This window comes from Lithobates pipiens, unplaced genomic scaffold, assembly GCF_037356315.1.
Source record: "Lithobates pipiens isolate NorthernLeopardFrog02 unplaced genomic scaffold, aLitPip1_a1.2 Scaffold_22, whole genome shotgun sequence".
NCBI lineage: Eukaryota > Metazoa > Chordata > Amphibia > Anura > Ranidae > Lithobates > Lithobates pipiens.
The window spans coordinates 121,302,848-121,328,044 of NW_027507784.1; the positions used below are offsets into that span (position 1 = coordinate 121,302,848).

Here is a 25,197-nt window from a genome sequence, read left to right on the forward strand (position 1 = left end):
TTTCTTGTGGAATTTGTAACAAGAACCAAGTACTGCTGAACAATCGGTGTATTATTAGCAAAAAAATAATCATGTAAGGCATGGGTGTTCAATCTGTGGCCATCCAGCTGTTGAAGGACTACAAATTCCATGAGGGAACCAATCTTCTTTAGCCTGGGGCTCTGGTTTGTTGAGTCAATACAATGACTGATTAAAACTCCCAGGCCTATCCAGCTATTTTTGCTGCCAGTGAGGGTGCCCAATATAGAAATATGTTAAAGAGAATTAGAGTCCCTGCATTTAAAAGGACCCTGGCTTCAGCTTTTGAGACTTCTACAGTCCTTGTAAGCCAACCTTAGCAATATCTATATATAGAGAGAGAAACCACAATGTAACTATTGTAAAAACTTTATTTTGCAAAGGTAAAAAGCAGTAGTGACAGGTTATCTTTTCTTTCACTATGCACAAGTTACTTAAACAATTAAATTACTACATAGCCACGGTTAGGTTACCCATGTTTTTGTGCAAAATATACCTTGGTTGCCTGAACTAAAATTATTTTATAACATTCTGGTCATTTTACTATTAGACGAGAACTACAATCAGAAGGCTGACAATCAAATTTTAGCTCATACTGTTTCATGTTATGTTGCTGTTTCTCAGTGTGCCTGCAGCAGCACACCATCACAGTGAAGGTTGCAATCTAAAAAGGCTCTTCCCATGATATTATGTTTTTAGTAGATAAAATTGGAAAGTGTGTAGTAGCTTACCTACAAAATGAAGGTTAAGGCATTTTTATGTCAATTTGGTGTCCCAAAAACATAAAGCATACACTGCTTTTCTTTTTTGTGCCTATTTGTGTTTTTGTTTTTTTCTAGAGCTCTCCTTTCAATATTGCACAAACTGATAGTAAGAAATATATTGAATAAATACTGTCAGGTTTGATTTTAAAAATTAATAACCAATTAACAAATTAACCATTTTAGCAGACTGAAAAACTTGGGAGGTAGACAGGTTTTGTAAGGGGTAGTTGGTAGTTAGTCCTGTATTCACTGATGATCAGCCATATCTGGCCTTATGGATGCCAGCTAGAGGGCTGTTTGGATGAAGACGAGAAAAACGCCCCAGCGTCCATATTGGGAAAACATTTCGATATGAGGTGTAGCTTATAGCACAGCTCTTGTTAAACACACCTGATATATTCTCCTAGACAGAAAAATATATATAAGAATATAAGTAATACAAATCATAATCAGTGAATTTCAACTATAATAACATTTATATGTAAAGCTGTAAATATGTAACTTATACTAAAAGGCTTGTTAAGGACTGAGCTTGATTCAAATACCCATGTCATTTAAATATCTGTTCATCTTAAAGCCGCAGTGACCCAAACAGAAGTGGGAGCGGGTACCTGTCAAATCCATGTACCTTCCCCACCGATCCTCTAACTCCCCAAAAAGTGCCAAAAGTAGAAGGGGGGGGGATTGGAGGGACTTTCCCTTTAGAATAAAGTTCCGCTTTAACAAACGTGTGAAAAGAAGCCAAGAAACTGCCTCAACTCTGATGCTGAAAAGCCCATGCAACACTAAGAGAGCTGCTACAGTGAGCTTTAAAGTAGAAGAAAAGTCATAACCTAACTAATCGACACTCACCCCCATTCTGTTTACCCTATAAAAGGAAGGATGCCTATATTAACCTATTCTGAAGTTACTCCAGTTCCGGTCATCTGAGCAGATCCCAACACTAGCTTTAGTGGGGAGGAGGAACAGCCAACAACTTATGCCACGTAGAAAGTCTATCGGTGACGTCATCGCACAGGTTCTGAAGCCATTGTCGGTGATTTCTCCCCTTCACTGAAGCCGACACTGGAAAGATCATGTGACCGGACTGCAGCGACTTCAGAATAGATAAGTATAAGCATCCTTCTTTTTACAATGTAGATAGAATAGGCTTAGAATGGGGGTAGGAGTAGTTTTAAGCTTAGTTAGATTTTGAATTCCTTCCACTTTAAAAAGTTTTGGAAGAAATCTATCCTCCAGACTGCATGCTATAAAAATAGCAATGGTGGAAAAAGAAAGAGACAGGGACACCCTTGTGGGAACCTTAAAGTGTTACTAAACCCATCGCAGTAAAATCAGTTGGTATATGCAGAATAGCTTGCTTGTTATACTCACTGTGGAACTTAGGGGGTTAATCCTCTGTATTGTGTAAAAATGCTCTTTGATCTTGTATGGACAGATCCTCCCCCTCCTCAGGGGCGGATCCAGGGCGGGGGGGTAATGGGGAAATTGCTCCCCCTGAGAGTCGGCGGGTGACTGAGCAGGCCGGCAGGCCGGTGAGTGAGCAATCATGCCAGCGGGCGGGTGTGTGACTGAGCGAGTAGGCAGGTGTTGTCAGGAAGCCGCTCCCCTTCTGAATATGTGACTGAAGGGACGCACTCCTCCACAGTTAGCCTAGTGTTATAAGTCAGCAAGCGGACATGTTTATACACCCACCAGAGTCTTGCTTTTCACAGTTATTTTTAACAGTTATCTCAACTTATATTTCACTAAATAAGCTGAGTTTACTATTAAAAATAACCGTGAAAAGCAAGACTCCGGTAGCTGTATAAAGATGTCCACTTGCCGACTTCTAACTCTAGGCTTACTGCTGACAAGTGGGGATGTACCAAGGTGGCCGAAATGCACCATATTCTGATGAGTAGCGGCTTTCTGACATCATCTCTCACCCTGCATCACCACAGCTCAGCTTCTGACAGAACACTGCCATCACTGTGCAGGCGTGGGCAGCAGAGAGATTACATTATCTCTCACTGCCCGCCTTCACTCTGGGACACAGCCACTGGTAAGTGACAATCTGCATCTTGTGGCAGGCAACATTGTCAAGTGACAGTCCACATCTTGTGGCAGGCGACATTGGCAAGTGACAATCCGCATCTTGTGGCAGGTGACATTACTGGGTTTAGTAACACTTTAAGGAAGCAAAAAGAGGGAATTTGATTTCCCAAAAGTAGTAGCCAAGAAGTAAACTCTCGTAGCACACACCAAGTCCAGACAGCGGACAGACATTTACCTAGGACAGTGATGGCGAACCTTGGCACTCTAGATGTTTTGGAACTACATATCCCATTATGCTCATGCACTCTGCAGTGTAGTGGAGCATCATGGGAGATGTAGTTCCAAAACATCTGGGGTGCCAAGGTTCACCATAACTGACCTAGGATATTTCAGAGCAGGAGATAAGGAAGGAAAGAAGGACAATATCCTGAATCATGTGGAAGGCAGGGACCACCTTTAGTGATCCTGCTAGAAACACACTTCCTGTCCTAGGGTGAGAATGTTCACCATACTTCATCTATGAAGAAGAAATGTTGTCCTCCTGGAACAGAAAGTGTGTTAGGATGTTAGGATTACAGAAAACTACCCCTCTCCTCTGTTATCTGACATGGGGGGGGTGGTATTTTGAAGCTCACCAAGAGAGTTTGGATCAACTCTAACTGATAAGTGCAGCAGAGGCAGAGAGCACAGGAGGTTAAGTAATAGATTTCTGACAGGATCACAGATCAAACAGATTTAACAAAACACTTGTACTGATCTAGTAAACAGACCAAAGGCAGTAAAGAGAAGTTCAGTGTTAGGGTTAAATATACTTTAAGTGGGTATGGCAGCCTCAAAAGCACCTGTAGAAGTTAGGTTACCATGTGCTGTGATAGACTATGTTGTTACAGAAAACAAAAGGATATTTTCTAGGATGAGTAGGCCTTAAAGCGGGAGTAAACCCGCTGAAATTTATTTTTTTCAGACCTGTAAGGGAAAAGGCATAATGAGCTAGTATGCACTGACATTTCACCCGATACACGCCAAGGGAGCTGACATCTTCCCTCTGCGTGTCTTCTGGATATCGCGGCTCCGGCGCTGTGAGTGGCAGGAGCAGGTTTCCGGCAGGGTCTGGCGTCTGCTGGCCTTCCAACCGAGAATTCCCTGTGCGCATGCGCCTCTGCACGCAGCGGCTCATTGCGAGGGGAATATCAACTAAACCATACAGGTTTAGGAGATATTTTTTTTACCTACAGGTAGGCCTTATTATAGGCTTACCTGTAGGTAAAAAGTAAAAAAAAGACTATACAACCGCTTTAATGGCTCCACATGATATGTATTATACGTAATTATAGTCATACCTGAGGCCAGTCCCCATTACTAAGTTGCTTTTCCAGGAGCAGTTTAATGCCTCTTTCCAAAACACCGACATCTGGGAACCTGTATGGTATTACAGGAATATGACCATTATTGTAGCAATTACAGTGAGATGAGTAAAACAAAACACAATTTAACAAATTTCTGAGTAAACAAATATAGATTTTCAAGGGCTAATAGTAAAGAAAAATAAAACACCAAAAAAAAAATAGAAAGAGGAAAGAAGCCATTGATAATCTTTTTTTAATTGATAAGGTACTGATAGAGGATAACCATGGAGAGGGCAGGTAACTACTCCACTGTATCTGTAGAGAGAACCTTGGTTGCCACCTAGGCTGGACTTTAAAGTCATCTTCCTCTCTTCATTTCTATTACATGGGTGTGGGAAAGTGAGCAGTTTAGGCTAGGTTCACACCTATGCACATGCTTTTCATGTGTTTTTGTTGCATTTTCACACATTTTCATGCTTCATGTGGGTTTTTTTTTGTAAGGAGAAGGAGACTGGTTGTTCAACACAAAATCCTACCAAAAATGCATGTACATTGAAGTTCATGGACCCAAAATTGCACATTCTAGCATGAAAAAAGTCCCTGCACCTCTTCCAAAAACGCACTGCAGGAAACTGCACAGAAGTTAATGTGACCCTTAGAAAACCAGGTTAAATCAATTGTCGTGCAATCCTGTTCATCTGAAAACTGCTAGAAAATGCACAGGTATGAACTTAGCCCTACAGATGGAAGAAAAGACAATGTTGCTTTCATATCAGCTCTTGAAATGACACAGCATTTCAGGCAGGATCAACCATTATTTTCTGCATTTGCTAAAAATGTTGTTAGTCTGAAAATGTAAAAATTAATGCAGCCACTGCATCTAGGGAAACTGGTAAGCTGCAATACACTGCATTTTTAGTTCTTGGGTTTAAATACCAGGTATGGATATTTGTAAATATCACATCGGTCCAACTTGGGTCAATGTAACTATACATATACCATATCTGTGGGATACCTCTAGAAACTAGTAATAACTTTAGTAGGCACCCCTTATACCCCTTATACAGTGATCTACACTAGCTTCTGGATCATGCAGACTGCTGCATTGTTTCATTCATAGGCTATTTTGCATTCTCTCAATGAATCAAATCAAAGCTTTGATTCGAGGTAGAGAGATGGGCAGTGATGTCACACCCGCCACCGCATCTAATCAGAGAATGCTTTGCATTCATTCAGAAAATGCATTCTCTGTATAGTGCCTGTGCCAAGCAGCTGACCTTTTGTGTTCACCATGCAGCAGGGAAGCCACTTACCAAGAGAAGCTAATAGAGATCACTGTAATAGGGGTGCCTACTACAGTGATTACTAGCTTCTAGAGGTATGCCACAGGTATAGTATATGCATAGTTACATTGGTCCAAGCTATGTAAAAAAAAAATCCATACCTGAAATTCTTCTTTAAATAAGGAAGCCAAATCTGATGATTTTCTCACTACTGATTACTCAGCAATGGGAGTGTGAGTTTTAAAAGTATAAGTGACTTTTTTCTATATTGCGTGACTTTGCTTCAGAAGTGCCAGGCACACTTTTTTCAAAAACTTACCCAACAGCCATTAGTCCCATCAGAGCCCAGCATGTATTATGTATTTGAGAGTTTGCACTCTGAACATATCTCCTTTCTTCGCAGGACTCAAAATCTTCTCCCCAGCCCCCATCCTTCATTTGATGTGACAGCAGAAAATCGCATGCCTTTCTGATCTCTGGGCAGCTGAACAGGTACAGAGAAAAAAAGAGTAATTATGCATACACTGCAGATAATTATTCATTTGTAAACCCTGCATTTTCTAGCCCATGTATACCTTTCATAATCAAGTTTATTTGTTACAGGTATTTATATAATGCCAACACATCAGTCCCTGCCCTCAAAGAACCTACAATCTAGGTCCCTATCTTACATGTATACATACACGCATTCACATACTAGGGCAATTTTAACAGGAGCCAATTACCCTGCCACTGTGCCCATATATTTTTGAATAAAAGCATGATAAAGAAAGATCTGTCTATCTGACTTTAATGTCGAATCTGTACTTACTCATCAGAGAATTTATATCCCATGCAAGCAAAGGCCTCCAGTCCAAACCAAATGCCGTATGTAAAGCAAACACCCCATGACCTGAAAAATAAAGATAGTATAAATCCATGTTCATAAAGATGTCAGATTGGCCTTTTTTATTGACTCATTTCTGTGAAAGAAACAGAAGAGATGTTATGGATATTACATGTTTCATGGAGGGCAACATTTTTCCATGCACTGACATATCTTGCCCTACAGCAGCCCTGAATGAAAAAGACCCCAGAAAAAAAAGAAATATGATAGGAGACCTCCAAGCATAAGGGAAATCTGCTTCCTCTATTATTTTCACCATTCACTATGTTTTTCCTATGTCAACACGGCACAAAAAACTAATTTAGAAGTAATGAGGACAGACACCAACAATTTAGATACCGTATATACTCGAGTATAAGCCGAGATTTTCAGCCTCTTTTTTGAGGCTGAAAGTGCCCCCCTCGGCTTATACTCGAGTCATCGCTGTCTGCCCGCTCGATCAGCGTGTCGAGCAGACAGACAGCGGCCATTCTGATTCAAAAGCCGCGCCTCCGGCTCCGCCTTCGCCTGTGATAGGCGGAACACTGAATTTTCCAGCAGCCTGTGTTCCGCCTATCACGGGCATCCGCTCATCCTCGTACTACGGACGAGGATGATACGACGTCCGTGATAGGCGGAACACAGGCTGCTGGGAAATTCAGTGTTCCGCCTATCACAGGCGAAGGAGGAGGCGCGGCTTTTGAATTTTACAATGGCCGCCGACGAAGAGGGCACGGGACGGAGGCAAGGCAACGCACGGCACGGGACAGGACGGGACGGGACGGGACGGGACGAAGGCAAGGCACGACACGGGACGGAGGCTCGGGACAAAGGCTCGGGACACAGGTAGGCTGGACACACACACACACACACACACACACACACACACACACACACACACACGGATGGAGACACACACACACGGATGGATGGATGGATGGATGGAGACACACACACACAGGGATGGATGGATGGATGGAGACACACACACACAGGGATGGATGGATGGATGGATGGAGACACACACACACAGGGATGGATGGATGGATGGATGGAGACACACACACACAGGGATGGATGGATGGATGGACACACACACACACAGGGATGGATGGACGGACACACAGGGATGGACGGACACACAGGGATGGACGGACACACAGGGATGGACGGACACACACACAGGGATGGACAGGCATGTCTCACCCTCGGCTTATACACGAGTCAATAAGTTTGCCAGTTTTTTTGGGGGTAAATTGGGGGCCTCGGCTTATATTCGGGTCGGCCTATACTCGAGTATATACGGTACTTTAATTTGTTCCTTGATGAATACGATATAAATAAAAATATATGAACACACACCCTTCCCAGGACCCATCTTCTCTCTGTACTGAACGACAATAATCAAGCCCACGTTGAAGAGTCTCTCTAGAAAAATAAAAATAAAATAATGACTATCAAACAAGGTTTTACATCACAAATATGGCGATATGTTACACAAGAACACCAGCTTTATTGGACAAGACATAACTTTAAAGAGATTGTGATCTAGATCCTTACCTTTCTGCAAAGCCATCTTCCAACCCCTGGCCACATAACAGGCCTGGAGGATGTGACTAGCTTTCCATCAGTAAATGGCCTGGGAACTCAGGGCTCCTCTAATTATCATGGTAAGTATGTGAAGCATGTAACGTACCTTGCATCTCACAGATTGAGGCAGTCTACAGTATGTCATGTCCAGCCTGGTCTACAAATAAGTCAGTCTGGAGTATTCCACTTACAGTATACAAAATATAAGCAACTATGGAATCCAGCCTCCAATCCAAAAAGTAGTACTGACCTACTTAATAGCGGGGGATGTAATCAAAAAATATATTAAGGGGTATCGTGGATTATGCTTTTTGTATTTTTTCTGTTCATAGCCAATAAATATATGTAGTTTAACTTTTTAGGGCGTGTGTTAGTATCATATGTTTTTGTTCTTCTGTTTTGGGTATTCCACTTACAGCACAGTGTAGAAAGGTGAAAAGGTCTGAAGTATGTCATTAAAACACAATGTAAAGAGTGGGGTTGTCCAGCGTAAGCTACAGTATGTCCAACACAGTATACAGAGCAGGGCAGCCCAAGTATGTCATGTACAACACAGAGTGCAAAGTGGGACAGATTAGAGTACATCAAGCACAACACAATGATGCATTTTTTTGAACAATGTAGCATACAGCACAGCCATAATATGTTCACGATTGGAAGTATTATTGTAAACATAAAGCTGGTTGTCTGTTTGTATCATACATCACACTAAACTATGTGATATGAGACTGGAGGGTGGGGCTATTTTTTACTCACTTTCTGGGCTTTCCCTTTAATATATTGTAACTATGAGACTGATATCACAGCTCACATGCAAGAAAGCAAACATAGCTTTAATTGTATTATGATACCTAAAGTTTTTTTATCTTGATTTAGACGTATGTATACAAGTCACATGCTGAGAAGGAAGAGTATCCACTACAGGTACACCGAATAGACATTTTTTAAAAGATATACCGTATATATTTTTATATAGAATTGTATTATATTCGACTTTTTAATTAATATCTCAAATTCAAATAAATAACCATGAGTTTAAATGAATATGAATTTATTGGCAGCCATCATTGGCAACTTTAGCACAAGAAATGTTTAAAAGAAATGTATTCCTTTCAATTCTATATATGTCTTTACACTGGTCTGTTGCACTTCCATTGTGATGTTAAAAATCCTGCTTGCTGCATTTTTGTTCAGTTGAAAAAAAAACGCACCAAAAAGCACCTCCTCACTGAAATGCATTGAAAATGCAGAAAGAACGCTTCAATAAAGCAGCCATGTTACATTTTTAATGTGATTTTTGAGTAACTTGACCTATGAAAAAACACACCATAAGCATAGTAAAAGCACTGCAAAATCAAGTGGATTTTCTGCGCCATTATCGGCATCATTTTCTCTTATTGCCAAAATGGCGTTAACAATTTTTGGCCGATATGTTTCAGCTGCCGAAATTTTGGTGCATCTCTAGTATCCACTTGATGTACTAAGAAGGAACCCAAAAAATAATTATAATTTGCATAAAAATTCGTAATTAAGGATGAACGAAAAACAACTGAAAAAACAGTGGGGTTGATTTACTGAAACTGAAGAGTGTAAAATCTGGTGCAGCTCTGCATAGAAACCAATCAGCCTCCCATTTTTTTTTTTTTTGCCAAAGCTTAATTGAACAGGCTGAAGTTAGAAGCTGATTGGCTACCATGCAGCTTGCACCATATTTTGCAGGCTCTAGTTTTAGTAAATCAACCCCAAATACTATCTGAATGGAGCTGTTTGTATGTCAGCCCAACTCAACTTCCTCGTGCTTTATTCACTGCTGTCAGCGATGGGTATGTGATTGCTTACCTGATTTCATGGGTTTGGTAGTCAGGATCCCAGGCTTGATAATGCTTCAAGGCTTGCATCGCAGCAGATGTGCACTCTACATACGTGTAATCAATCATGATGTCCCCTGAAATATATATGTTTTCCTTACAACAAGGCTATTTGCAAATGTATACAGTGATTAAAAGACAGCATAATCAAAGTGTGGATTTGTTCAAAGTAGACATTTGAAAAAATAATGTATTCATGCTTATTAAAGGAAATGTGTGGTGTATTTCTAGCGCACACATTTTTTTGGTTTATTAGTGCAGTATTTAAAGCAGAACTCTGGTGGAAAAAAAATCCCATACAGTGGGGCTGTGCCCACACTGCATTGGTTAACTCCTTGTTTTGGCCAGTGGTACACAGAAAGGCTATACTTACCCGAGCCTTCGATCCTCTGAAAAGCAGCACTCCCCCAAGGTCCAACGGTGGACTTTTCCTGCCATCCTTAGCTCCAAAGCCAGTTCATGGGTGTAAAGACGTCAGAAACAGTCCATACACAGGGTGGCTTGCATGCACGACGGGGGGGGGGGGGGTTCAGGAGTGGCAGGGACTGGCCTTGTGTTTGGAGGATCAGCAGATTAGGCAAGTATATCTCCGCTCTCCTCACCACTAGACAAAAACGGGCAGTTAACCCATCCAGTACAGGCATAGCCCACTGCAAAAGGAAAACAAATTCCCAGAGTTCTTCATTAAATTTGCTTTTCCATATTTTTGTTAATGATTTAAATAATGATATTTACAGTACATATCTCTAACTAGAGGGAGCTCTGAATTTTGCTGAATTTCTCTGTGCGTTGTCAGGGAAGTCAATGGGATATGTGAAAACACATTTCTGGGATGCAAAATGCTATTATTCAGATCACCTACTTACCAAACACTTCAGAGGGATTCAGCAGTTCAAGCAGGCGGCCACCACGTTTTGTTTCATATGTAGCAAATCCTCCATCAGAATTTCTCATGCTAAGAAGCTGTGAAATCATTAGATCATCTGTGAATGTTACCAGTTTACACAGAAGGAAATTATATAAGTCCAGTGGCGTGTTTATATTGGTCTCAACTAAAACTCACATTGAAAAAAGAGGGTCCCAGTACCTCAACTCCAGGGACAGACGCCTTGAGCTGCACTTTTGTTGCAATCTCACCACTTCATATTTAGCTCATATATATTTAATGTATGTGCCCCTGAAGAGTGGAATCGATCCACGAAACACGTAGGGCTTATTTAGATGCATCTCATCTTCATTGGATGGTTTAGGCCAGTTTTATATATACAGGTTTTATCTTTTATACAGTTTCTGAGGTGGTCCATGTCAGCTAGGATGGCTGTTATATATTTACACTACAATGTATTATCTTGGTGCAGCGGTCATATGTTTATTAAACAATGTATCATTTATCACTGTTGCCAGTTTTCTACATACTATGTTTGTTACATGTTGTCATTATGGACACAAACCTATTAACCCCCCTAGCGGTAATCCCGAGTCTGGCTCAGGTTGGGATTTTACGGACAGTAGTGGTAACCCCGAGCCAGACTCGGGATCACATCGCTGGATACAGGGAGGACACAGGGAGAGTTACTTACCTTGTCCCTTGGATCCAGCGATGTCCGCCACGCTGTGTGATCGAGCTGTCCTCCTCTCAATTCACAGTGCCGAATGCCGCCGAGCTCCGTTCCCTGCGACATTACGGCGCACGGGAGCGGAGAACGGCGGCAAATTCAAAAAAGTAAAAACACACAAAACACACACAGCACTGTAATCTTACAGATTAAAGTACTGTATAAAAAAATACACACACCCTTTGTCCCTAGTGGTCTGTGCAATGCCCTGCGTGCACTTTTATATTATAAATACTGTTTTTTTCTGCCTGAAATTTGGAGATTGTCCATAGCAACCAAAAAGTGTCCCTTTTTCAGTGTTTTAGGATTTGATTACATTATTGAATAATTTTTATTATTCTTTATTATATTATAAACTTTATCATACCCGGGATATCTGCTGGACTCTGGTTTGAACAGATTTAAGAGAGTTATTCCTAAGAATTACAGGACTACAATATAAAACGCCAAATTTCCATGCAAAATAATTGTACCGCTTTCAGCACCTAAATCCAGACTGAATCATACGGCCAGGGAGGTTAATTAATTTTCTTACATGTTATATAATTATTATTTAGCAATAAACATTATGTTTTATATTGACTGCGTTTCTGTTGCCACACATACAGTACTCACTTTTGTGAGATACTGTATGTGCTGATGGGGAAATTGAGCAAACCTGTGGCTGCTAGAAAGAAAGTCACTACTGTTACTAATATGCTTTATTTGCATTGCTGCATTCCAGTGAACTGATGTACTGCTTTGCCTGGATACTTAGAGGGCAGCTTATACTCCATCTGGGCTCAGTACTATATACCATCTAAAATTCATTAACTAAGATTGTGAACCAACCTCTATTATGATATTGGTTCCTATTTTAATTGTTATAATTCAGCATTTAATACTATATTGTTATAAGACAGCTATTTGTTTAACCACTTCCCATCCCGCCTATTATCATATGACGTCTGCAGGACGATCTCCCATCCTTACATCCTGTGCTTCCTAGCCATCTGGGAGGCGCCCTCGTCAGTCGGGAGCCGATACACGTGCCCACCAGCCACGATGTCCGCCGGGCACCCGCGATTGCCCCATAAAAGAGCAGGACCGTTGTTCTGTGTGTGTGAACACACAGATCCACGTTCTGTCAGGTGAGAGGAGACCGATCATGTGCTCCCAGTACAGAGGAATACTGGTCGGTCTCCTCCCCTTGTGAGTCCCCTCCCCCTACAGTTAGAATCACTCCCTAGGGAACACAGTTAACCCCTTGATCACCCCTAGTGTTAACCCCTTCCCTGCCAGTAACATTTATACAGTAATCAGTGCATTTATATAGCACTGATCGCTGTATAAATGTGAATGGTCCCAAAATGGTGTTAAAAGTGCCCAATATCTCCCCCCGCAATGTCAAGATAAAAATCGCAGAACGCCGGCGTTACTAGTAAAAAAAAACAATAATGATAAAAATGCCATAAAACTATCCCCTATTTTGTAGACACTATAACTTTTGCGCAAACCAATCAATATATGCTTATTGTGATTTATTTTTACCAAAAATAAGTAGAAGAATACATATCGGCCTAAACTGAGGGAAAAAAATGTTTTAAAAAAAATGGGATATTTATTATAGCAAAAAGTAAAAAATATTGTTTTTTTTTTTTTTCAAACTTGTCGTTCTTCTTTTGTTTATAGCATAAAAAATAAAAACCGCAGAGTTGATCAAATACCACCAAAAGAAAGCTATATTTGTGGGGAAAAAATTAATTTGGATACAGTGTTGCATGACCGCGTAATTGTCATTCAAAATGTGACAGCGCTGAAAACTGAAAATTGTCTTGGCCAGGAAGGGGGTGAAAATGCCCTGTATTGAAGTAGTTAAGCTTTGTATTTACAGTGTAATTTGTTCTCTCTGTAGGGATGTGTTTGCTCTCTAGGCAACTGTCAGCATCATTAATAAACAGCAACACCGTTTAAGACTGTGTTGTGGGTAAACAGTGATGCATTCTTCCATGTCTATCTGATGTTCACCAATTTTTTCAACAAATACGAATATTCCTTATACTCACCCAGACTTCCTTGCAGCGATTCATCGCTGGCTATGTACTAGGCGGTACCTTTTTTGCATAGTTCATACTTGACTGATACGTTGTTTTGAACTTGATTTCAAAGATGCTTATTTCTCTGACCCTGATGTTGATTTTGATGTGTGATCTAATCTCATTATAGAATTTTATATAGCTGTATCACTCCGCATGGAATGCCCCTGAGGACAGGACTCGACATCGGTCCTGAAACATGTTGTGCTTAACACTGAAGAATTTGCATTTGCCTGTTATATAATTCTGTTCTTGTTTATGCTATTGTTTATTGTGATGTATGCACCACACATTTGTATATAAATAATACATTTCTATTTTCAATAATACCATTCTGTTGATAAGTTGCCCCTAAAGTCCCCTAGTATTCCTATGGGGGGGTACTTCTTGTATATGATTGTAGAATGAAAGTTGTTCCATGTACGGCCAGCCTTACAATCTACTATGTTTAGACATTTCTAATCTAAAAGCGTCTTACCACATCTACAGCCTGTCGTAGTCTGTCCCTTGGAATGTGATCAGATATAAAGGAGCAGTTTTCCTGGAGCAGCATGGCAGATTTTAGTCCTTCAGCTGTACAATCTGCCACAACCCAACTGCAGTCACGAGTGCTGAATGAAAACCCTCCCTGTTATACAAAAAACAGAGGAACATAGAGTCAATGCTATATAGAACAATGCACAGCATTCTAGCTGCTATTGAGCTGCTGCAATATGTAACTTAACTGATCTGCTCTCACCCTATAACTTTTTGGACCTGAATTGCTGTTTTGCATTGGGCACCGTTCTGTGGGAGGCATTTACTGTTAAATATTACTTCTTTACATTTTTATGAAAATTATTTCTAAAATATACAATAGACATACTTCAGGCAGCTCCCATTGATAGTTGGACTATCCAACAAAGACACATAAATAAAAATGACCCCCAGTTGTTCTTCTAAAGCACTACAAGGAAAGTCCAAAAACATGCAAAATATTTTCTGTAAGTGCACATTTGGATTGTTGTTGATGTTAGAGTAACTCCACTTTTATTGAAAAAAAAAATTCCCCTCTAGGTGATCTATGCACATTGCATGGATTTTAACATTTTTAGCCGATTCCTACTTTTTGTTATTCTAGAAATAGCTGTTTGTCTGTGTCCACATGCAGATTGAATCTTTATAGGAGTGATTTTACAATTATCCTGCACCTGCAGGGCTCTAATGAGGAAAGTGGCAGGACCTGCATCCCTTCAGTCATGATTTCCCTTTGGGAGTATGTCATCAAAAATAATATTTTTGTTTCAGAGGATGCTCAAAATCTGATTTATATCTGGGAAAATCAATTAGCTAATCACACAAGCAGGAAATTACATTTCTGGGGGGCGTTCTGTACACCATCTGTGTACGTCTTTAGGTAGCCATATTTTTTTTAGAAAATTCTAGCACTGCACAGTGAAAAGGAAAGGTCATTTTTAATAACAATCAACGACAATATGACTTGAGTAACAATTGTATATGCTATATTATTTATTTATTTAGCTATTTTTTTTCGATTGAAAGTGGAGTTACCCTTTAACATAATTTCAGTATAACATTCACGTTTTTAAATTATTTTATAGTTGTCCTATAGTAATCTCATAATTACAGATTAGTCACTAGAGAGAGCTCTGAATTTTTCTGCAATCAATCAGATTTCACTTTTAGGAGAATACAATAATTCAATTCAATGCCTGTGACACTCCTCGTGAATCCCCCTAACATGCATTTAATCTAGCTCTGGGAAACAGTTTGTCATGTATTATGAGAAAATCTGACCTGTGCTCTTCCTCCAAAGAATAAGTATTCCTAAGTATGGCTTTCCCCAACAACAGCAAACAGACATTTTACTACAATTTTTCACAGTTTAGAGATATGGGGAATTGTGTACATATTTCTGAATGGTATTATTAGATACAGTATGTTTAATATGGCTAATGTTGGGCTTACTGATTATTTAAAGTATAACCAAAGGCAAATTTTGTTTGGACAGAGTGGAGAGATCAGAACACGTCACGTTTTCATTGGTGTCTGTGCTCCAGCTATGGAGATCCACCCTCTCCATTTGTCCTATTTACCATTATCACCTAAAGTGAAAGTATAAGAAAATCCCAAATTTTGGGTTGTCCCCAGAACAGGAAGAGAGGGGAAATCTTTCAATCGGGTCACTAGTTCCAGGGACCCTGGTGACAACCAGGAATTTCAATCAGTTTGGAGGGCTTTTCTCTAATTTACTGTTTTGGATATGGGACGGGAAATGAAGGGAAATCTCCACAGTGGGACAAGGATGGAAAAAACCTGATATAGCACTCACTTATGCTATCCGAAATGAAAAAAAAAAAAGTTGTGCCTTTAGTTTTACTTTAATAGAATTCTACTGGTGGAAGGACACAAAGTCCTTCAATGAACTGAAGGGATAATGCAATGCAAAGAGCAATTGTTGTACATGAAGGGTACTAACCCAAAGTGAACTATTAGGCCGCGTACACACGGGCGGACTGTTCGCCCAACTTTGTTCGTCAAACAATCCGACAAACAGTCCGCTCAAAATTTGCATGAACGGACTTGACCACACACGATGAACGAACAGTCCGCTGAAAGCGTGCGCGATGACGTGAACGGCACGTACGACGGGACGAGAAATTCGACGTCCAATACACTGCAATGCAACCTTCGCCGTGTAAATCCTTTCTGAGCATGCGCGAAACTTAGTTTGTCGAACAAGCCTACACACGAGCGGACTGTCCGCTGAAACCAAGTTTCAGCGGACTGTCTTACGGAAATTCCGAAAAACTTTGTTCGTCAGACTGTCCGCTGAAACTGTCCGCTGAAGCCCACACACGAGCGGACTGTCCGCTGAAACACTGTTCAGCGGACAAAGTTGGGCGAACAGTCCACCCGTGTGTACGCGGCCTTAGACTTCATATTTGTTCAAATAGTCAGAATAATTACGAGGGGTTTATTTACTACAGGCAAATCCTTTTTGCACTAAAAGTGCACTTGGAAGTGCAGTCACTGTAGATCCAAGGGGGATATGCAAGGAAAATAAAAACAGCATTTTAGCTTGTACATGATTGGATGATAAAATCAGCAGAGCTTCCCCTGATTTCAGATCTTCCCTTCAGATTTAGTGACTGCACTTCCAAGTGCACTTGCAGTGTACTTGTAGTGCAAAGTGGAGTTTCCTTTAGTAAATCAACCCCATTGGCTCTTGTGGATTTCAACATTTAATATTTGCCTTTTTTAACAAGCCATTTGGTTTTCACTTGCTACCATATGGTTTCCTCCTCCTTTCCTGAGCGTACTGTAAAAACTAACAGGTGTCCCTAGATAGGATGATATACAGAATCCTCTGTTACTTCTGTTTAACTGGTTTATCGGGTAGCAAAGCACAGATTTAGTAAGCTATTGATAGGCTTAAAGTGGTTCTAAAGCCTAAACATTTTTTACGTTAATGCATTCCCTGCATTAAGGTAAAAAGATTCAGTATCTGTATCATCCGATCCAGCACTGTGCCCATCTGTAGCAGCTCTCCTTGCTCTCAAAGGCTTTTCCTGAAGCAGTGTGAGCCATTGGCTTTTGCTGCTGTCAATCAAATCCTGTGGGAGGCAGGGCCAAACTGCACCATGTGTGTCTATGGATGCAGACAGCATGGCTTGGTATCAAGACCACAGGTGTGCCACCACAGGAAGTGGTTTCATATGGTGGCAAACCAAAAAGAGGAGGAGCCAGGAGCGCCAGCGGGGGACCCCAGAAGAAGAGGATCAGAGCCACTCTGTGCAATTCAATTGTACAGAGCAGGTAAGTATAACATGTTTTTTATTTTAAAAATAGAAAAAAACATAGAAGTTAAAATCACTTTAACCCCCCTGACGGTATTCCCGAGTCTGACTCGGGGTGGATTTTTCATACCAAAAGCGGTATCCCCGAGTCAGACTCGGGACAGCGTCGCTGGATCCAGGAGGAGGTTTCCTTACCTTCTCCTTCGAATCCAGCGATGTCTCCTCGCTGTACGAGCGAGCCGTGCCTCGCTCGATCTATCACATCGGCGATCTCCGTGCCCTGCGAGCGTTGCGACGCACGGGCACGGAGATCGGCGCCAAATTCAAAAAGTGAAATAAACAGTATACATACAGTATAATGTAATCTTACAGATTACATTGCTGTATGTAAATATTTCACATCCCCGTTGTCCCTAGTGGTCTGCCCAGTGTCCTGCATGCAGTTTTATATTGTAAAAACTGTTCTTTATGCCTGGAAACTGGAGATTGTCCATAGCAACCAAAACTGTCCTTTTACATCAAAAATGATTTTAGACCAGCTAGAAAACAGCGATAATAAATTAGAATGACTCGCAGAATTGAGCGATAGCGATTTGTGGGGAGATCCGTCATCAAATACTGAAAAGTAATGACAGTGACAATTCTGCAACTCGGCAAATTTCAGTGTTTTTGATTAGATTACATTATTGAATAATTTTTATTATTGTTATATTATTATTTGGTACAATTATTTATAATTATTTATTATATTATAATTTATGATTTAATTTTTCAAACTTTATCATACCTGGGATGTCTGCTAGACTCTGGTTTGGACAGATTTAAGAGAGTTATTCCTAAGAATTGCAGGACTACAATATAAAACGCCAAATTTTCATGCAAAATAATGGTACCGCTTTTAGCACCTAAAATCCGAAATAATGGTACCGCCAGGGAGGTTAATACAATGGATGTTATGGCAGAATTATAGGGGTAAAGTTTGACCAAAGATAATTTTACAGTGTTGTTTATAGCTATAGGCCCCAAGGTACACATCACCTTGTTCATTTGTCTGTAGTACTTTTTATACTCTGGAGGATTATCTGGTATCTGTAACACAAAAGCATACACAAATTACAACGCACAAAACTTTACACATAGTTGTTATATTGCTTCTGTTTTTTGGGTTAAAGAATAAACTTAGTAAAAACAAAAACATTTCTGTACATTCTAAAGGCAAAGTTGATATTTAAAGCCTATTAAAAAATAATAATGAAAATAAATAAATAAAAATTACACATACACACACATACACACACATATATATATATATAGTACAAAAGTGAGTACACCCCTCACACCCCAATTTGATGCAGTGTGCGGCTTATGGTCTGAGTACTGACAGGCTGACCCCCCCAACCCTTCAACCTCTGCAGCAATGCTTAATCTCTATGTAGAGCAACAATTCTTTTTTTTCGATCCTCACAGAGTTCTTTGCCATGTTGAACTTCCAGTTACCAATATGAGAGAGTGAGAGCGATAATACTAAATTTAACACACCTGCTCCCCATTCACACCTGAGACCTTGTAACACTAAAGAGTCACATGACACCGGGGAGGGAAAATGGCTAATTGGGCCCAAATTGGAGATTTTAAGTTGAGGATGTACTCACTTTTGTTGCCAGCGGTTTAGACATTAATGGCTGTGTGTTGAGTTATTTTGGAGAGGGCAGCAAATTTGCATTGTTATACAAGCTGTACACTTACTACTTTACATTGTAGCAACGTGTAATTTCTTCAGTGTTGTCACATGAAATCAAATATTTACAAAAATGTGAGGGGGTGTACTCACTTTTGTGAGATACCGTATATATATATATATATATATATATATATATATATATACTATATTGCAGCTTACTAATCCTTAGATGAGATGTATGCATTTGCTTTTCTTTATTTTTACGTTTTGATCCTGAGAATAGCATGCTCCCTGTGCCTTCATCTCTGCACTTATTTCTCCATTGTATCTAATTTCTCCATTGTATCTATGGAGGGAGCCATGGTTGTCACACAGGTTGAACTTCAAACATTTGATCACCTTCATTACATGGTGAATTGATGGGATTAGTTTATTATACAATAATGATGAGGTTTTTTGAGCTCTCTCTTTATCTTACAGAAATTGCATTTTCGGCAAGATCAACAAGTGTTTTCTGTACTTGCTGAAAATGTTCTTAGCACAAAAACTGGGAACAAAATACAGCTACTATATCTAAATATTGATATACAACCTACAAAAATGCAAGACAATGGTGTGTTTGTTTGCAGCAACACAAACATCTGAGGGTGACCATTTTCATTCATTTTGAGGCTAGTACTGCATTAACCTAATGTTTAGGGTACTTACAAATGTTACTAGAATTAAGTGGGTATATACGTAACTGTCACAGTCATCAAGTACATATCTTCAAAAATATATATATAAGATATATATTTGGCATGTTTGCATTACCTACAGTGCATCCGGAAGTACTCACAGCGCTTAACTTTTTCCACATTTTGTTATGTTACATCCTCATTTCAAAATTCATTCAATTCATTATTTTCCACAAAATTCTACAAATAATACCCCATAATGACAATGTGACAGAAGTTTGTTTGACATCTTTGCAAATTTATTAAAAATAAAAACAAAAAAAATCCATGTACACAAGTATTCACAGCCTTTGGTCAATACTTTGTTGAAGCCCCTTTGGCACCAATTACAGCCTCAAGTCTTTTTGAGTATGATGCTACAATCTTGGCACACCTATTTTTGGGCAGTTTCTCCCATTCTTCTTTGTAGGACCTCTCAAGCTCCATCAGGTTGGATGGGGAGCGTCAGTGCACAGCCATTTTCAGATCTCTCCAGAGATGTTCAGTCAGGTTCAAGTCTGGGCTCTGGCTGGGCCACTCAAGGACAATCACAGACTTGTCCTATAGCCACGCCTTTGGTATTGGCCAGGTAATAAGTGGTATCTGGTTTCCTCCAGACAAGCTTTGTTTCATCAGACCAGAGAATTTTGTTTCTCATGGTCTGAGAGTCGTTCAAGTGCCTTTTGGCAAACTCTAGGTTGGCTGTCGTGTGCCGTTTCGTGAGGACTGGCTTCCGTCTGGCCACTGCCATACAGGCTTGATTGGTGGAGTGCTGCAGAGATGGTTGTTCTTCTGAAAGGTTCACCTCTCTCCACAGATAAACGATTGAGCTCTGTCAGAGTGACCATCAGGTTCTTGGTCACCTCCCTGACTAAGGCCCTTCTCCCCCGATCGCTCAGTTTGGTCGGGCAGCCCGCTCTAGGAAGAGTTCTGGTGGTTCCAAACTTCTTCCATTTATGGATGATGGAGGCCACTGTGCTCATTGGGACCTTCAATGCTGCAGAAATGTTTCTGTATCCTTCCCCAGATCTATGCCTCAATACAATACTGTCTTTGAGGTCTACAGACAACTCCTTGAACTTCATGGCTTGGTTTGTGCTCTGACATGCACTGTTAACTGTGGGACCTTATTTAGACAGGTGTGTGCCTTTCCAAATCATGTCCAATCAACTGAATTTACCACAGGTGGACTCCAGTCAAGTTGAATAAACATCTCAAGGATGATCAATGGAAACAGGATGCACCTGAGCTCAATTTTGAGTGTCATGACAAAGGCTGTGAATACTTATGTACATGTTATTTTTTTTATTTTTAATAAATTTACAAAGATTTCAAACAAACTTCTTTCGCGTTGCGATTATGGGGTATTGTTTGTAGAATTTTGAGGAAAATAATTGATTTAATTAATTTTGGAATAAGGCTGTAGCATAACAAAATGTGGAAAAAGTGAAGTGCTGTTAATACTTTCCAGATGCACTGTACATCTACACTACACATCCAAATTCCATCATCTTTTGTTCCCCCTAGTGAGCACTGTACTGCACCTGTGAAAAACGCAGAAATTCATGTGCTTTCTCCAACACTTTCTGAAACTGCTTCTTTTTGTGAGCTCCAGCCTGCAAGTTTTAAGAAAAAATAATATGAGTACACATACAAACACACACACACACACACACACACATATAACATTTCTGTCAGAGTTTACCTCATTACAGAAATGACTCCTCGTGTTCTGTCTCCATGAAAATTCCCCATTTGTCTCACATAGAGACAGATGATGACTGGTACCTAGTCCTAGTAGGTATCGATGTGGAATCTCTGTATACACTGATACCTCACTATTCGGGACTAAAAGCTGTGGATTATTTTTTGGGATAAATTTTATTCTGAAATGGCCCACCAAAATTAATTCATCTTGTACCTACTGGAATTTGTCCTCCATAGCAGCCTTTTTCAATTTAATGAAATCAACCATCAACAGGTCTTAGGCACATCTATGGGTGCCCCATGGGCACCTTCATGTGCATGCCTGCACTTGGGTATGTGGGAGGAAACTGTGGTCTATAAATTTAAATCATTTGATAAATCAGTGGGTGTATGGCTATACTATATATATGATATTCTGTTGGTCTGGAATGGAAGTGAAACAGATCTGCATGGGTTCATTAATGAGCTCAATGATAATGAATGCAACATTAAACTCACTTACAGCTTCGATCTGAAATCAATTCCCTTCCTAGACCTCAGGATCTCCAAAAAAGATGGGCAATTTGAAAGTTCTACTTATCAAAAACCTAAGTAAGGCTAACACCTTACTTCGTGCAGATAGTTTCCATCCTAAATCACTGGTGGAAGGCATACCTATTGGCCAATTTCTCCATATTAAGAGGAATTGCACTAGTGACTCTGAAAAAAAGCGGCCGATGAAATGTATGCTAGATTTATGGAAAGAGGCTATACTCATAAGGTCTTAACAAAAGCAAAGAAAAGAGCATTAAACCAAGATAGATTTTTATTGACTATGGAACGTGTCTCTTCTTCCTCCTTCCATGAACAGGATAAACAGAAAGAACCTGTAAGATTTATTACCCAGTATGGCGCACAGTGTCTCGTTGTCCGATACTATCTGGTATAGTGGGAGAATATCTACATATGGTTGCCCGTAGGGCCCCTAAGCTTTCTGACATGCTTACTCAGTCCAAATATGTACGGACATCTGTAGACTCTTAGCTAATGTCCCTTCCTAGAACAATAGGGATGGTTCCATGTAGGCATTTCCAGATATGTAAATTTGTTGAACACAGTGACACGGTCGCTGACGCTGACAATTTAAATACATACAAAATACAAAATCAAAAGTCTAATAAACTGTGCAACCACTAAAGTAATTTACAGTCTACAATGTCAATGCAATAAAACTAGGTAAAACTAAATGCCAACTGCATGTCCGCATTGGCAAACATCTTGGTGATATTAAACACAAGGCACCAAAAAGTCCCTTAGCTTAACATTTTCTCCTTCACCATCAGTCAAAAGTCGACGGGCTGCGGGTGAAGGGGATTTATGCTCTGAAGCTGGGTAACTGATAAAATGCTACTCAAAAAAGAAAAATTCTGGATTTACAAATTAAATACAAAAAGGACTCAATAGGGAGTTAAATCTACAGGTATTTTTAGACTGATTAGACTTGAATCTCATTGAGTTCCTTGAAAAATATGTACTCCTGGTGTAGGCTATGTCTGTTTCTTTTACATTTGATTCGTCCCTTACTTATTTCTAAATGATCTATTTACTTATTGTTTATTCATTTTCATATAATTGTATTTCTTATATTTTTAGTATACTTGTTCACTACATATTGTTTGATTATTCGATTGGTAGGTGGAACGCTGTATGTGCACTGTCTTTAATTCATGAGGAGGTGACCTATCAGTGGATGAGATACCTATATGAGGTCTATAACACTGTTCACACATCCAATTTTGCTGATAAGCAGATGGAGCATTAGGTCTCCTTAAGAGTAAAAAGAAGCTTGGTCAGAAGGTGTATTTAGTCCCAGCTAGAGGACGCCAATTCCTGATGAAGCTGGGGTTTCCAGCGAAACGCGTTGACGTCATACCCCTGTGTGTCTGAGATCGCTCAACTCTTTCCTTTGCATCCATCGAAGTTTGGATGTATCAGTGTGGCTACGATTGCTAGCTGGCTGGGAGCCAAGGATTCCTATACTAGCTATGGTCACTCACTGTACCATGGAGTATACAAGCCAACACATGGAAATGTAACTTTGCAATTACATATAACACCTCTCTGCTATGGAGATTTATAATCTCTTCTTGTACCAGTCATACCCATATGGCATGACAAGGCAGCAAGTGGTGCCAAATCTTCCCAAAGGGGACAAAAAGCAATACAACTTTGACAGTGATTCTGTCCCTCACCAACTCTCTTCAAAACAAAATAACTTGATAAGGCAATAATTACAACAGCTTTTGTACCTCCAGGTATGCCTGTATCGCAAATGCAGTGTCCCACAGCTGAGAGCCATTTGTTCCCTGTGAATAAAAAAAAATGCATTAAGGTAAGAGACTAAAACCATGATATTTTATGATACATGTACACTTACATGCTGACTTACTAATCATACATGTACATGCAGGAGTCAATGGACCCCTTATTAATTCATTAGAGCATTGCCCATGTTAAAACTGAAGTCTAGGCAGATATAGAAAAAAAACATTAAATCCACCTTTACATAGAAAGAACATATGTCTTTACATCAACCACTTATAATGCTTTGCACACCAGTATTTACAATGGCGAAAGAAGGGTAAACACTACCAGCTAATCAAGGGTCAATTATACTGTGTGCTTTGAGTGCTTCTGCTTCTTCAATGTCCAATCACAAGCTGGGTTGGGGTGAGTCCTTGACCAGGCTGCATTACTTAGCTACAGTGTTGGCTACCTTATAAAGGTAAATATGAATTTACAAGGTTCAGTAATCCCTAACAACTAATCTTTAACTTGTCTAACTACAAAAAAATAATGGGAATGGTTACTATGGCCTGCTATATTCTGCTCACTGCACTGCTAAAAAGCCCATGTCTGAAGGAAATAGTTGGTAGAATCAGTAGGATCCCCTTAAGAATTCATATGACCATGACAAAACGTGTAGGGCTTAGACGGGTGACAGGATTGAGAACCTAAATGGGAAATGACGCAGGAATGTGGCCATACTGTCAGTTTGTTATGCCAGTGTTTTCACAATATTGTAAGTGCATTTTAATTTTAATTCTAAAACTAAAGTGGTTTTAAGTAATACTACACTATGTGTGGTCCCTATGCCTTTTGAGTTTGGTTGCAGAGCGCAGGACGGCATGAGGTCTAACTCTTAAAGGGGTCATACACCTTTAATTTTTCTATGATCTATGGGCCAACAATCTTGAGAATAGTATACAATGTGGTTGACCCTACGAATCAAACACTAACAGCGCTCTTTTGCACAATCTGAGTGGTTACTCAGATCTCTAACGTGTTTGCAAACAAAAAAACTCTTATTATAAGAATGTAAAACACATGCCAAACATGATTATCATCTTTCCCCCGTGAGGTTGTATTTCAAAAGCAGTAGATGACTGTCCTACACCATCACCGTTTCCACCAATATGTGTGCCCACATAGATGGCCGCTTCAGAGGGCTGAAGACGTAATCACGAAACGCGTCAGTGCGTGGTCACGCGGAGTGTATGGTCGGCCATAGCAAACGAACCCTGGGACTCTACCAGCAGACAGTTCAAAGCAAAGATCGGTCGGCGGTGAGATGTTTGTAGTGCTATGCTGACATGTTTTTAAGCCATTTTATTATGTGTAAATGTAAGTGCATTATGTTAAAAGGGGGGAGAGGATCATTTTAATAAAGGGTATAACACTATACCAGTCCCTTTGTATTTTTACATGCTTACGTGTAATGAGGAGACTATGCTAGAGAGTGGAGGAGTAAGGAACATTGAAGAATCAGCCATACCGAAAGTCCCAGCTTAT

The 25,197-nt window shown here is 40.0% G+C and overlaps 1 protein-coding gene across 1 annotated transcript in view; it reads right to left on the bottom strand.

The window, feature by feature from the left end:
• Positions 1–371: 371 nt before the first annotated feature.
• Positions 372–25,197, bottom strand: part of LSS (lanosterol synthase) — a 51,846-nt gene continuing 27,020 nt past the window's right edge. Inside the window, exons 12-22 of the mRNA XM_077448165.1 lie at positions 23,655–23,711; positions 21,204–21,275; positions 18,301–18,351; positions 13,941–14,090; positions 10,638–10,734; positions 9,743–9,848; positions 7,676–7,741; positions 6,260–6,340; positions 5,768–5,932; positions 4,160–4,238; positions 372–1,185 (exon numbers count right to left, since the gene is read on the bottom strand). Coding sequence (XP_077304291.1) covers positions 1,039–1,185; positions 4,160–4,238; positions 5,768–5,932; positions 6,260–6,340; positions 7,676–7,741; positions 9,743–9,848; positions 10,638–10,734; positions 13,941–14,090; positions 18,301–18,351; positions 21,204–21,275; positions 23,655–23,711 — 1,071 coding nt within the window. The 3' untranslated portion in view covers positions 372–1,038. The remainder of the gene's footprint in view (positions 1,186–4,159; positions 4,239–5,767; positions 5,933–6,259; positions 6,341–7,675; positions 7,742–9,742; positions 9,849–10,637; positions 10,735–13,940; positions 14,091–18,300; positions 18,352–21,203; positions 21,276–23,654; positions 23,712–25,197) is intronic.